Source organism: Lynx rufus, unplaced genomic scaffold, assembly GCF_022079265.1.
Source record: "Lynx rufus isolate CCGP_SWC_20201006 ecotype Redwood Valley unplaced genomic scaffold, mLynRuf1.p SCAF_4, whole genome shotgun sequence".
Taxonomy (NCBI): Eukaryota; Metazoa; Chordata; class Mammalia; order Carnivora; family Felidae; genus Lynx; species Lynx rufus.
The window spans coordinates 128,143,621-128,157,575 of NW_025814856.1; the positions used below are offsets into that span (position 1 = coordinate 128,143,621).

Below are 13,955 nucleotides of genomic sequence, written 5' to 3' on the forward strand. Positions count from 1 at the left end.
AGGCCCAAACAACCGCATTTTTAAAGTTCCACCAATGACTCGGGTTTGGAAACCACCAGTCTTTAGAATACAGACACCAGTCTCTTGTAGGTGGACTCCATCTTATGATACCGCCTTGTGCACTGGCTTTCACATCTCACCATTCACCTTGCTGGGAATGTGAAGGTCACTACCAGAAAAGCATGAGCTATCGGGACGCTGAAAAACTTTACCCTGACAAACACCTAACCTTCTTTCAAGGAGTAGCTTATGTTGTGGAAGTTTTGTTCATGCACCCATGGCAATAAAAAAGAATGAACTTCTTCTTTGGCTTAGATGTGAAAACTGAGACTTTCTAATTCTGAGACCTAACAAGGCAAGGTAGACTCTTTCTGCCCAGCCAGCAAATGAGTAATTGTAACAGGATAAACAGAAACTACAAAAACCAAATGAAATCACGGTCTCGAAAGGTCAAATTAACATTAATTCATGCTGACTGAGGTAAGGTCAATGCTAAGTCAGACAAAAATGTCTCAGCTCATCATGTGGCCATTGAAAAAGGAGTATGAAATATGATTTCCAGAAAGTGGAAAAGAAGGCACCAGAAGACAGTTTGGCCAACTCCCACGATGCACTCTGTGGAGCTTATCACGGTGTTTAGGTTCAAGATGTTGTTGGGTACAATGTTTAAGAGTTTTTAAGCCTCTCTAATGTAATTTTCAACCAGAAGAATGTGTGGTAGTTACAGTACCCACAATTTAAGTTTAGCCAGATGCTTTTCCCAATTTTCAAATTTATTTTTAGCCTACCACATGGCTTTGGTGGAAACTGAAAATAAGAGTTAGACACAGTTTTCATGACATATGCGGAGTGAAAATAGTAACACTTGGTGTATTTTGTGCACGTTATTTTTTAGGAAAGCAATAAAATGCACTGTGAAATAATACAGTTTAAATATGCTAATGCTACTATCCAAAGAATCTGCAAGCAAGTAAGAGAGATGAAGATAAGCAACACAGCCAGCTACAGTAGTCTAAATATTCTGCAGCACTTTGTTTAGCCTTTGAAGTGTTTCATCTAGAATCAGCTGTCAATGAAACAACCTTAGTGGCAAATATTTCTCAAATTATATTATTATGAGTTGTCATAATAACTGACCAAAACTAGAAAAACGCTTAAACACTCTCTCTTTTACACACATACACACCCTGACTTTAAAGAGAGCTAATCATAGGCTGTCTTTGGTTTTGTTTGCTTTGTCCGTTGACTGAATTCGCTCAGATGGCATTAGGTGTATGTGTGGGCAGGTGGGTAAAACCAATCACTACAACTGAGTTACCCCATCTGTAATATGAGAATTGTTGAAGTGACCACCAAACTCAAACGTTAAAGTCAATTTACTTGCACTGAGCCTGAAATAAAAGTTTCCTCCTCTGAAATGGGAAATACAAGGAAAGGCATTACTGCTAATCCAGGATCTGCATGTGAGGACATTCCAGACACCTTCTGTCTTGCACTAAAGTTACCCTCAAAAATTAATATCCCAGGGGCACCTGGGTAGCTCAGTCGGTTAAGTGTCCGACTTCAGCTCGGGTCATGATCTCATGGTTCGTGGGTTCGAGCCCCACGTTGGGCTCTGTGCTGACAGCTCAGAGCCTGGAGCCTGCTTCAGATTCTATATCTCCCTCTCTCTCTGCCCCTTCCCACTCACACTCTGTCTCTCAAAAATAAATAAACATTTAAAAAATTTTTAATAAATAAATAAAAATTAATATCCCATAATCACATATAGCAGAACTGAAGACCAAAGCATTTACTAGAAAGCTATAAACTAAAATCAACTTACAGGAGATGTGGTTAATCGAAGGATAGTGCCATTTTTTATTTCATTGCGATTCTGGAAAAGAAAAATAAAATCTTTGTAAGTCTTCAAATTTTAGAAGCTTAGTAAAGAAGAGAGAGCAAAGGCAAAAATAATCTAGTAGTGATACCATATAATAAGAATTCTTATGATTCAGTTTGTCACTTTATTCTCATAATTCTTGAGTGATTTTTAATTATTTCTACAAAGAACTTTAAACTGGGTCTCAGATGTATTAACTTTATAACAAGTCACAGACGCATTCAGCACAGAAGTGAGTTTAAGTCCAGAGAGTAGGAATATAGGGCCCAAGAAGAGCAAACCAAAAAAAAACAACTTTGAAAGGTTATTTAGAAAATACAACCTAACCAGTTCTGCTAGATTAAAACACACATCTGCACAAAAACTTGTACATGAATGCTCACAGAAACATTATTCATAATAGCCGAAAGCTGGAAACAACCCAAATGTCCAGCAATTGGTGAACAAAATGTGGTATACCCATTCAATGGAATATTATTAGGCAATACAAAGAAATGCTGATACATACTACACCATGAACGAACCCTGAAAACATTACACTAAGTGAAAGAATCCTGACACAAAGGCCACCGCTGTTATGGTTCCATTTATATGAAATCTCCACAATAGGCAAATCCACTGAGACAGAAAGCAGACTGGTGGTTTCCAGGTGCTGGCAGGTGGCGGGGGCTGGGGGGAGATGAACGCTAATGGTTGCAAGGTTTCTTTTCCCGGTGATGCAAATGTTCTAAAATTGATTGTGGTGATGATTTCACAAATCTAGGAATATATCAAAAATCACTGAATTGAGCACTTTAAATAGTGGATGTAAGGGAATGTGAATCCCATCTAAATAAAGCTACCTTTTTAAGGTTATATTAAGGAACTTGGTTTCATAACATTTGCCAGCTCTAACTGTGTGTCACCTTAGAGTGAAGAACACAGCATAAATAAGCAGAGCCCAAATCAGTCTTTCTCCACTTGGCAAGCACGTTGGAGGTGAATGTCCTAAAGCTGTCACGTAGAATCTTTGGCATTGGAAGTAGAATCTCACTGGCAGTTTTATTTCCTGCCACCAGAGTACGCACCATTCTCAGCTTTCAGGAGGAGACCTTATGGGAGTCGCACATCCACATGCCCCACTCTGGAGCACAGAGGCCAGGAAGTTAATAAAGCGCCATGAGGATCATTCTCCTGCATCACTTAAGAGGAGCCACAATCTGGAATGTGTTCAGCAGGCACACGGAGGTGGTACAAAGCTTCTCAGGATAAGATGCCAAAAGCACACAGAACACACTCTCTCTCTCCCTCAGCCAATTCTGACTACTTATTGGAAAATGAATTTTCTAAAACGACTACCTAAAAGAAAGCAGGCCCACACTGTCTCCCACAGAAAACCTAATCTGAACGTTTATACCAAGGGCAGGATGGCCTGAAAGTCCAACTCTGTCAATTCCAGCTCAATCTACAGCATCCGCAGGCAGACACCCTGGGCTGCCTCTGGAGAAAGCAAGCTTCTCATTATTGGAAGTGTCAGGCAAGGCCCAAATGACCGGCCACCTGGTCGGCAGGAAAGGTGAAATTAATTTCTGTCATTTAAAAAATCTTTCAACCCTAAAATTCTATGACTCTCTGCCGAAGGAGAGAAAGACAGCAAATTCTCATTATAGAACATTAAGGAAGCTGAAAACATAGCATCCCTCTTTCTTGCTCAGGTTCTAAATGAATTGAGAAATAAGAGAGTCAGAAGATGAAAACCTAAAATACCCCCTTTACTAGTTTTTACGGAAAACAAGGCTCAGGGTAAGAACCAACAAGACAGCTAACTGGACCCTCAGATTACCTGTTGAGGTCAGACCTAAAGCAGTTTCCTTCCCAGAGAAAAAGGGGCCCACTTTATTCTTCCCAAATAACCAGTCAAGAAGAAAAAGCGGCCCTGTGAACACAAAGAGACCGGGAGGACTTAGGATAATATTTCCTCATGGAAATTTGGAGTGAGGGTAGGGATTCCTAATAATAGCAATAAACATTTATTGAAAGGCACTGAGCTGGGGTATTTTGGGGGTTTGCTGTCCTGCTTATTTAACCATCATAACAACTTTTTTTAAAGATTTTTTTAAAACTAGTCTCTATATCCAACGTGGGGCTCAAACTCACAACCCAAGATCAAGAACTGCATGTTGCACTGACTGAGTCAGCCCTCTGCCCATTTTCTCTCTGGAAAAAGACCAAGATTTTGCACTTATCCTCAGAGGGGAATTATCCTCATCAACTGGTCAACGTACATGAGAGCAAAGAAGTAAGCATGGTATCAGCAAACGCCCTGCAGGTTCTCAGGGGTTCCCTGTGAGGCCCACAGTACAGGACCCTAGGTGGGGGTATGACTGGGGTAAAAGTAAGCAGCTGGCCCCCAGGTTGACTCCTGCAATGTTGACTCATGACTTTTGGGGATCTAAGTATGAGTTCTTTAAAGAAAGAGTCTTGAGCACTGTGTGTTTAAACCAAAAGCAGCATCAAAACCACCGACAGGAGGAGTTGGGTTCAAATTCCCCAACTAGCTCAAACCAGGTGTGTGTGCTCAGTGCGAGGTCCTTAACCACACGGATGTAAGTCTTCTCTTCCCTAAAGTAGGGAGAGCGAGCCATTGCATGGGGGACAAACAGTAAGAACAAGAGGTGATAAATGCGCTGAGCCCAGCCTAGAAGTGGCTCGAAAATGAGAGGGACAGCCACCATTAACTAGACAGCAGCTCTCATCCCTGTGCCTCTGTCTTCTCGGCTAGCAGTTCATTTGCCTTCTGGCTTTTCCTTTCCTCTGAAAAAAATGTGTTTCTAATCAGTGTTTTGCATTTTGGAATAAAAGAAGATAAGGGGAAGAGCTATTAAATTTGCATTAAGAATGTGAAGGTCCTGGGGCACCTGGGAGGCTCAGTCGGTTAAGGGCCCAACTGTTGGTTTCAACTCAGGTCATGATCTCACAGTTCGTGAGTTTGAGCGCAGAGCCTGCTTGGGATTCTGTCACTCCCCCTCTCTCTCTGCCCCTCCCCTATTTGCTCTCTCTCTCTCTCAAAATAAATAAACATTAAAAAAAATTATTTTAAGTGGTAAGGTCCTGTCAGAAAGGTAGATGAGACTCAAAGAGAAAGGCAGTACAGACAGACCTGTGCTTCAGAGGCTGTGTTCTATCAGGAAAATCAACTGGATGACACCTCTTCGACCACAGGCTGATGCCACCTTCCACTCTCCAAAGAATGTAAAGTTGGTCAGCAAAGGAAAAGGCTTATGCTTTCTCTGATTCTATAAATTTCATCCAGGCAACGTAGAGCATCACTTAAGAGTGGGGTCTCCAGGGGCACCTGGGTGGCTCAGTCGGTTGAGCATCCGACTCTTGATTTCAGCTCAGGTCATGGTCTCATGTTTGTGGGATTGAGCCCCACGTTGGGCTCCGCACTGTCAGTGATCCCTACTTGGGATTCTCTCTCTCCCTCTCCCTCTGCCCTTCCCCATTTGTACTCTCTCTCTCAAAATAAAGAAACATTTTTTAAAAAGTGGGGTCTCCTTGGGGCACCCCAGTGGCTCAGTTGGTTGAGCATCTGACTTTGGCTTAGGTCATGATCTCACAGTTCATGAGTTCGAGCCCCACATCAGGCTCTGAGCTATCAGCTGGCACGTTAAGGTCCAGCTATCAGTTCAGAGCCTGGAGCCTGCTTCAGATTCTGTGTCTCTCTCTCTCTGCCCCTCCCCCTTCTCAAAAATAAACATTAAAAAAAAAGAGTCTAGGATGCACAAAGAGAGTAAAGATATGACACTTACAAGGTAGACTGGCCTTTAGCCACTTAAAGAGGGAGGGGCAGGCATACATGAGGTGAAATTCTGGCTCTGATTTGCAGTTGGTGAATGTGTCCTGTCTCTGCAGTGGCCAGTTTGACAGTATGGTGGCCATATTTGTGTTTAATGCTTCTAGTTCATAAATTAAGAAGAAATCACAAAGCTCATGCTTTGGGAACAAAAGTGTATGTCTTCCTTCATTAGAAAAGAGTGAATTTCCTTATAGGAATTTCCTAAAAGGCTCGTAAACTCTTCAGTGGAAAACATCAACTGTTTGCATCCAAAAGTTCTTTGAATCCCTCAATTGGAAAATCTCTGCTGTTAACACCAATCCTGGACTGCCATACCATATCCATACATGCTTTGAAAGATCAGCCTAAATCAAATTCCAATTCTCAAGAAATTCTGATATTACCTTCTATGATAGTCTTTTGATATATCAACTTGACTAGTCTGCTCTCCCCAATTAATCAAATATGCATCTAGGTGGTGTTACTGTAAAGGTATTTTGCAGGTGTGGTTAAAGTTGATAATCAGTTAACTTTAAGTAGGAGAGATTATCCAAGATAATCTGGGTGGGCCTGATTCCATAAATTGAAAGGCCTTAAATTCTACCAGTGAACAGCAGATTCAACTTTTACCCCAGAGTTCCAGCCTCCTCTTCCTGAAAGCATGCCCTATGCATTTTGGATTTGCCTATCCAGTCCCCACAATCACGTAAGCCAACTGCTTGCAATAAACCTCTTTGCACATATCTCCCACTGGTTCTGCATCTCTTGTTGAAGCCTGACCAATACACCTGCACCTGCCGAGACATTGCCCAAGCTTTGTATGACTGTGTTTTCCCTTCACCACAGTGAGCAATATACTGGCCAGCTTTGTTTCATCAACAGGTTGTACTGGTGACCCCTGGAGAGCAGCTTCCAATGGGGCCAATCCAGGAGCATTCAACCAGGTCAGGGTCACTTTCCCAGGCTAGCCAAGGAATAACACCACTAAATGACATATAAAAGCATGTGGGGAAGAAAAGAAAACAATGGACCAACCTCCCCCCGCCCCCAAACAAAGAGGGGCATTCTGCAAAAATGAAGAATGTATCCATCGAGTCACAGGCCGAGACACTGCCCCCTGCCCCTCTCTGAGAAATCAGTCTTCAATCCTCCATTTTTTTGTATGACCGTCATATCATCTCTTTTAGAGTCGCCATAAGGGCACATTAAAATACTGGTTTCTAGGGTTGCTGTTCCCTAGCCACTTTCTCAGGGATGCTCATTTTAGCTATAATCCTAAGTAACTCTGAGGCACAATAGTTTAGAATCATCCCAGTCTAATCCGCAAGAACACCCAGCACATTCAGACTAAGTATTGTGAATTTCAAGGAAATAGAGTCTGAGGCAAACAAGACTAATGCCAGCATCTCAAAAATGAAGAAAAAAGAGGCAGCCAGAACATTTGTGCAGTGAAATGTCCCAACTGCACACAGCGTACGAGAAGAAGTGGCCCAGTGAAAGCCAGCTAAAGCCCCACTGTCATATTTACTCATGCCCGGCAGTTCCTGACTGTACTAGCCCCTGACATTCACAGGCGTCTCGATAGGATGTCTTTGTGTTTCTTCACAGAACTAGCTCAGCGACTCGGTCTCTGTGTGGGTTGGATAATAAGATCCTGCTGAAAAATGTCACTGTTCTCCTATTTTTCCCTCTGAAATTTGTTTTTCTCAGTATGCCAACTTTCTATCTAACCAGACAAATTAAGAATTATTCCCTGGTCAAAAAGCAAGGAAAGAGAAGGTCAGAGGGGGAGAGGGTGCTTACGACCCTGAAAAGCCAGATTCCTGGAGGGCAGGCAGCTCCGGGGTCTTTTTTTCCTCTGGCTCCCTCTCTCCTCCTCTCTCCTTGTCTGCTTCTCTCTCTCTCTCCAGATGTGACAGGGCCCTTACTTTGGATGTATTACTACTAAATAATGCTGTTTTTCACCCCCATTACTCAATCATCACAAACACTGATTTTGCATGTAAACCTGACCCCTTTTGTCCTTTATGTGTCCATTTGAGTGATCTTCAAATCTTCAGGCTGAAGGAATAACTGAGGACAGTACATGATATGCCGGTTGCTAGGTTACGCAGCAATGCCTCCAGACAGAGGACTACGGGTCTAACATTTGAGGAGCGATGTTAGAAATACCCTAAAATAAAAATCTGAACCTCCAAAAACAGGAAAAAAAAGAAGGCTGGGAGGCGGGGGTGAGGTAGAAAGATGAGAGTGTGTGGCAAACTGTGGTAAATGCACATTCACCGTAATTCCCATTGTGGCCTTCCCCAGGTTCGTTTACCATCAGAGACCATGTCCCCATCATCCCCAGACAGCTTGAGCAATTCATCTTCACCCATTAATCGAAGGATCTGGGCTTGATTCCTTGTCCACTCTATTTTCCTGCCCCTAACTCGATTCTATTCTCAGTTGTTTTTCTTCCATCACTTTCCTTTTCACAGAACACAGGCATCCTTTACACAATTCCCAACATCAAGAGAAGACAGAACGAGGCAGGTATAAAGGAAGATATCTGCTAACTACCTATTTGTGATGTGTAAACACAGACCACGGAGGGAGTCCAAGGGCATGCTGCACAGGAATGGTTTGCTCTCTTTCCATATCTAATGAGACTCGGGGTAAAATGAGCGGAGAGCTGCAGGTAGACAGCTTGCAGGGGGCCCAGGGAGTCTCCCGGGATGTCGTGAACCCCAGGGGAAGAACATGGGGAGAATGCTGGTCCCCCTCAGCATTTTAATCAACCACTTGTAGAAGACAGAGATGAAGAACAGTATGTTTTTCTGCAGAAGAACATGCTGTCTTACCTTAAAGGAACAAGCACTATTAGATGTTCACTCTTGATGAAAAACAGGCACCCTTTTTTTGCTTGCTTCCTCAGCCAAGTTCACATGGTAGGAGTGAGCACACACCTAGCTTGGTGTCCAGGCCCAGGGACCAAAAGCTCAAGGTTGGACCCAATCCATATCCAGGTCTCCCTGACACCCTAGGATAAGAATTGACTGAGTACAATTTGCTAAGAAATAATGGAAGGTCATTATTTAGAGATGAGTCTTAGACTCAACCTTGAAGTCAGAGTAGGCAGCCCCCTTGAGCACAGAAGCTGAAGGGGACAATTTTAGCAATCCAGACAGCGGGATCAGCACCAGCAATGGCATAGTGTGGTCATCTGAGGAATGAGGACATGTACTAAGAAAATTTCTCTCTCTCACTACAGGCCCTGGGACAACAGTAACGTCACGAGCATGATGGACCAACACGGGTCTGGGAGCCTAGAAAGTGCAGTAGACCACAAGGAACGAGGCTCAGGTTGGGCCTGAGCCAGCTAACTTCCCATGTGACCTTGGGCAAGTCGATCGGCTTCAGTTTCCTCATCAACAGAATGGAGGCAAGGGGCCCAGCACCAAAGGTCAATTCTCTTCTCTTTTATTCTCAGCACAACAAAGAGGAAACATTTAAGGTTTCTGAGCAAAATTACTGATTATGATGAAGGGAATGCTTCAGAGAAATGAATCTGTCAGCAGCAGTGAATTGGAGTAGAAAGGAAGTAAGTTAAGGAGGTTGGCTGAGGTGATGAAGGATTCTAGCAACACGCTTCTAACTACCATCACTGCAGGGCTTGGCACTTACTGAGTCAGCCCGCAGGCTCCAGCCCCAGGCCCACCTGCCCTGAGCGTCTCCAGTCTCCAAGTTCACAGTCTGATACAAGAACCCAGATCTGAAAAGCTAGTAAAAAGTTCTATGATAAAAATTTATGCCTTTCCTCACATGCATAACTTGAAGGAGAGTAAATATGGCCCAATTTTTGGTGGGTGATTTTGTAATGTTTAACAAAAGCCTTAAAAATGTTCAAAATCAAATTCTAAGAATTTGTCCTACAGAAACATCAGAGGTGCCGACATCTTACAAGGGCTGTCTAAGGCAGTATTAGTCATAATGGGGGGAAAAAAAAACTAAAAGCAAATCCTGTGCATTATTTATTGTTTCTTATATCAAAGCCCATTATTTATTGTTTCTTGGCCCCACTTTGGAATACAAGAGCTAGACCCAAGCATTCCCCTTTGCCACCTGACAGAATGTGAAGCTTCACCAGTAGAGGGCACCGGAATGATCCTGCCTGGTCAGAGAAAGGCTGCTGGCTTTCCATCCACCACCATGATTCTTATTATTTGATGTGCAAGTCCTCAGGCCTCCTGCCCTACTCCGCCTACAGAGGCCGCTTCTAAGTCACTCTGCCTACTACAGACTCCTTTCTATAGTCCAACACAGGTGTGTATCCTTCACCTTGGTGGTGATGTCCCTGTGGCAGCCATGCTCTCTTCGAAGAGCCTTGGGGAGGGGGGCAGTTCCCTCTCTTGGGCTTTAGTTCTCAAACTGCCCACTCCTCAGACTAAAGGCCACAGCTGGTTTGCTGTAACTGCATCTTCAGCATCCTCTTTTATCCCTTTCCTTGCAGTTAACCAGTTCCTACAAGGAACCATTTTTTAAAATAAAATGCTCCTGTTCAAATAATGGTATGGTTTCTATACCCTGACTGATATACAAAGTCTTCCAAAGGTTCCCTAATATGAAGGAAAATTGAAATAAATATAGTTAAGCAGGCCAATTATACATAACACAGGCATTAAAGGGCTGGTATAAAAAATGTTTAATAATATGAGAACATATCACATTGCATTGTGCAGCGAAAAATATAGGTTGCAAAACGGTATTATAACATGAGTCCAAATTGATGGAATATAACATGTGTGTATACACCAAAAAAATACCATTGCCCATGTGTAGATAACTACAGGAACAATGTTCCTCGTGGGCAACAGATGAAAAAAGGAAAGAGAGCAGGAAAAATGTCTGATATTGTGGGTATTTGCCCAACCCAGCTAATGAAGATTGTCTATGTTTCTGCAGGAGAAAGCAACCTCCCTGGTTTTGACAGAGGAACCAGCAAAGCTGGAGTGAACCACATGAAACAGCCCTTCCCCTGCAGTCGTGTTTTATCATCCATTTGAGACAGAGACTTGATTCCCCAGCCCCTCTCCACTGCCATCAATTTTAACTTAGCCCCCAATCAAATGTCACATTGCACATGTTTAAACCTAGGTTACAATGTTGCTGGCAAGTTAGAGCCTGTGGCCTCAGAAACCCACAAAGCGCTGGAGAGGAGAGCTGCACTTACAGGAAAGAAGCTCATGCTTGCAAAACATACACATTTAAAGGGCCACTGCAAGGGCACTGGCAGGGATCACCAAGGATGCCGCTACAGCAGTGAAAATGCCAACTCCACAGCTGACTCTAGCCAAAGCCAATGCAAACAACAGACTATGGAGGGAGAACAAGACGGACACCTCTGTAGCAGAGAGCTATGGAACAAAGTGGGATGGAAACATCAGAGAGGGAGAAGTGAACAAGCTCGCTGGCTGGCATCAAAGAGCACGGTGTCACATGGTATCCCAAAAGTAACCTGCTGCTGTGGTGTGACCCACCTACACACTGGTATCTGAAAGGCCTGACTCAAAGCGTGGCTTCGCCACTAACAGCTTTGTCTCCTTGGGCATTTGGCACAGCACCTGGCACATAGCTGGTGCTCAGTGAAATTCGGTAAATAAGCTACATGTACATGACAACATCTCTGGACCTCCCTCGCTGCCACACGAAGACAGTCATACCTAGACTAAATGGTATTGCTGTGGGGATTAAATTAGCGCTAACAACGCCTCGGTCTGGCACACAGAATGGATGCAACACATCATTCGTAAGAAGGGGCAGCTTCGCTACTGAGCACCAAAATTATGGAAAATCTGCCTGACAAAGAAGACGGAAGAGGATCTGAGGCAAAGGGAACACAGGTCAAGGCCATTTTGTTCACCTGCCTTGAGACATCGCAGTACAGCGATTCTTTTTCTTTTCTGTTTTTCCCCATGATCGTAGATGTGTTAGCAGTCGGGTGGAGCCTATGGATCTTTTCTCTGAATAAGGTCTTTAAATGCAGAAATAAAATGCATACGCTTGCAAAAAAACCCGATAGTTATGCAAATATTTTTAAAATTGTATCATAGTAACATATATGCTGCTTTATCAATGTAGTTATCAGCAACTTTCTCCAGAAATTGCCAGATCGTACATATTTTAAGCATTGCAGGCCGGAAGGGCTGCAACAATGATACATAAATAAATGGGCACAGCTGTGTTCCAATAAATTTTATTTACAAAAACAGGTGGCAGCCTGGATTCCGCCCAAAGGCTATAGTTTGTTGATCCCTGTATTAATGCATGAAATAACAAGATACATTACAAGGTCTAATAACCACCATAATTTCTAATTAAGTGTAATGATCATAAATTACATGTTGAAGAAGCTGTAATAACAGTGATAAATGGAAATATCTATGATTTCTACTGGTAACACTGGCACAGATACTGCTTTACTACTGTGGCTTCTTGCCTATATTCATGACTGAAATAATGCAAAATTTATATTTTCAAAGAGTTGTAACTTTCTTTCTGCATAAGTTCACGGATTCCAGGTTAAAATGGCGGTTTTCCACTGTACTTCAGAAGAAAATTCAAATACCTACTATGCTTTTTTTTTTTATTTTTTTATTTTTATTTTTTTAATTTTTTTTTTCAACGTTTATTTATTTTTGGGACAGAGAGAGACAGAGCATGAACGGGGGAGGGGCAGAGAGAGAGGGAGACACAGAATCGGAAACAGGCTCCAGGCTCTGAGCCATCAGCCCAGAGCCTGACGCGGGGCTCGAACTCCCGGACCGCGAGATCGTGACCTGGCTGAAGTCGGATGCTTAACCGACTGCGCCACCCAGGCGCCCCTATATTTATTTTTAAATTTTTTTTCAACGTTTATTTATTTTTGGGACAGAGAGAGACAAAGCATGAACGGGGGAGGGGCAGAGAGAGAGGGAGACACAGAATCAGAAACAGGCTCCAGGCTCTGAGCCATCAGCCCAGAGCCCGACGCGGGGCTCGAACTCACGGACCGCGAGATCGTGACCTGGCTGAAGTCGGACGCTTAACCGACTGCGCCACCCAGGCGCCCCCCTACTATGCTTTAAAAGACTCAGCTGGATGTGGCCCCAGCCAACCTTTCCAATCCCATCCGATCTACTTCCCACCCCCAGCTCACCATCCCTCTCACACCAAGTCCTTCATGCTTCAGGGCCTTCGCACTGGCTCTTCCTTTTCCTGCAATGCTATGATCTGCCTCCTTATGATCCACAAGTCTTGGCTCAAATGTCTCCTCTTTAGAGAGACATTCTGGATGCCTTATGGCAATCTCGGCCAAGGCCCACAGATGGACATCCAGGGCCTTGCAGGGAGATCCAGATTGCCCTGGAGCTGGCTGGAACCAAGACAGTAACCCTGGGTAGCAGAAATCCTTACAGGAGAATTACTGCTTAGAGAGGAGGCATAAGTTTTCTTCTCAGGGCTCATGTGTTAGAAGAAGAAAGGTCCGAAGCTCCTTATTCTGGAAACCACATCCACACTGCTATAGCTGTATTTCGTTTTTATCTGGTTATTTGCTAACTTGAGCCAAGCCAAATCATATTTCTGACCTGTTCTGGAACCTATATTCTACAGCTGGCCTAGCAGGCTGAACCTCAACTGTAACACCTACCACACTCTGCCCCCATATGTGTATCACAGTACGTTACTCACTTCCTTCATACCACGTACCCCAACCTCAAAATAAATACCTTGTTGGTTTTTTAAAAATTTCCCATCTGTGTACACACACACAAGAACATATGCAAGAGAAGAGTGGGAATCTTCACATTTTATCATCATCAGTGCCTAAAACAGTGCCTGGTAGGTGAAACGTGTTCAATAAATACTTTTTAAGTGAATGGAATGGATATTTTAATCACAATTGAGAGTAAGAGCCAGAATATATTTGTAAGCTAAAGCTAACTGCCCATTTATGTCTTCAAAGACAGACATACAGTCCCTTTCTTCCTTGTGCAATGCAAATAAATTTCAAACTATCTTTCCTTTCCTTCCCTATTCTATCTACAACCTTTTGTCCACAAGAGGATATTTATTTCATGCCTACTATGAGGCACATGTATCATTAAGCATTTTTTTAAAACAGAGAATTGACACGTATTTGCTCGTGTTCCTGTACCAATCCATGTGTCCGCAACGGTGTCCTGAATGGAAATGAGCCGTATTCCACCACACTGGTCACCTGGGCCACAGTACCAG

At 43.3% G+C, this 13,955-nt stretch overlaps 1 protein-coding gene across 2 annotated transcripts in view; it reads right to left on the minus strand.

The window, feature by feature from the left end:
• Positions 1–13,955, minus strand: part of ELMO1 (engulfment and cell motility 1) — a 532,635-nt gene that overhangs the window by 371,090 nt on the left and 147,590 nt on the right. For both annotated transcript variants that reach the window (XM_047095403.1, XM_047095404.1), the window contains exon 5: positions 1,826–1,876. In XM_047095403.1, coding sequence (XP_046951359.1) covers positions 1,826–1,876 — 51 coding nt within the window. The remainder of the gene's footprint in view (positions 1–1,825; positions 1,877–13,955) is intronic.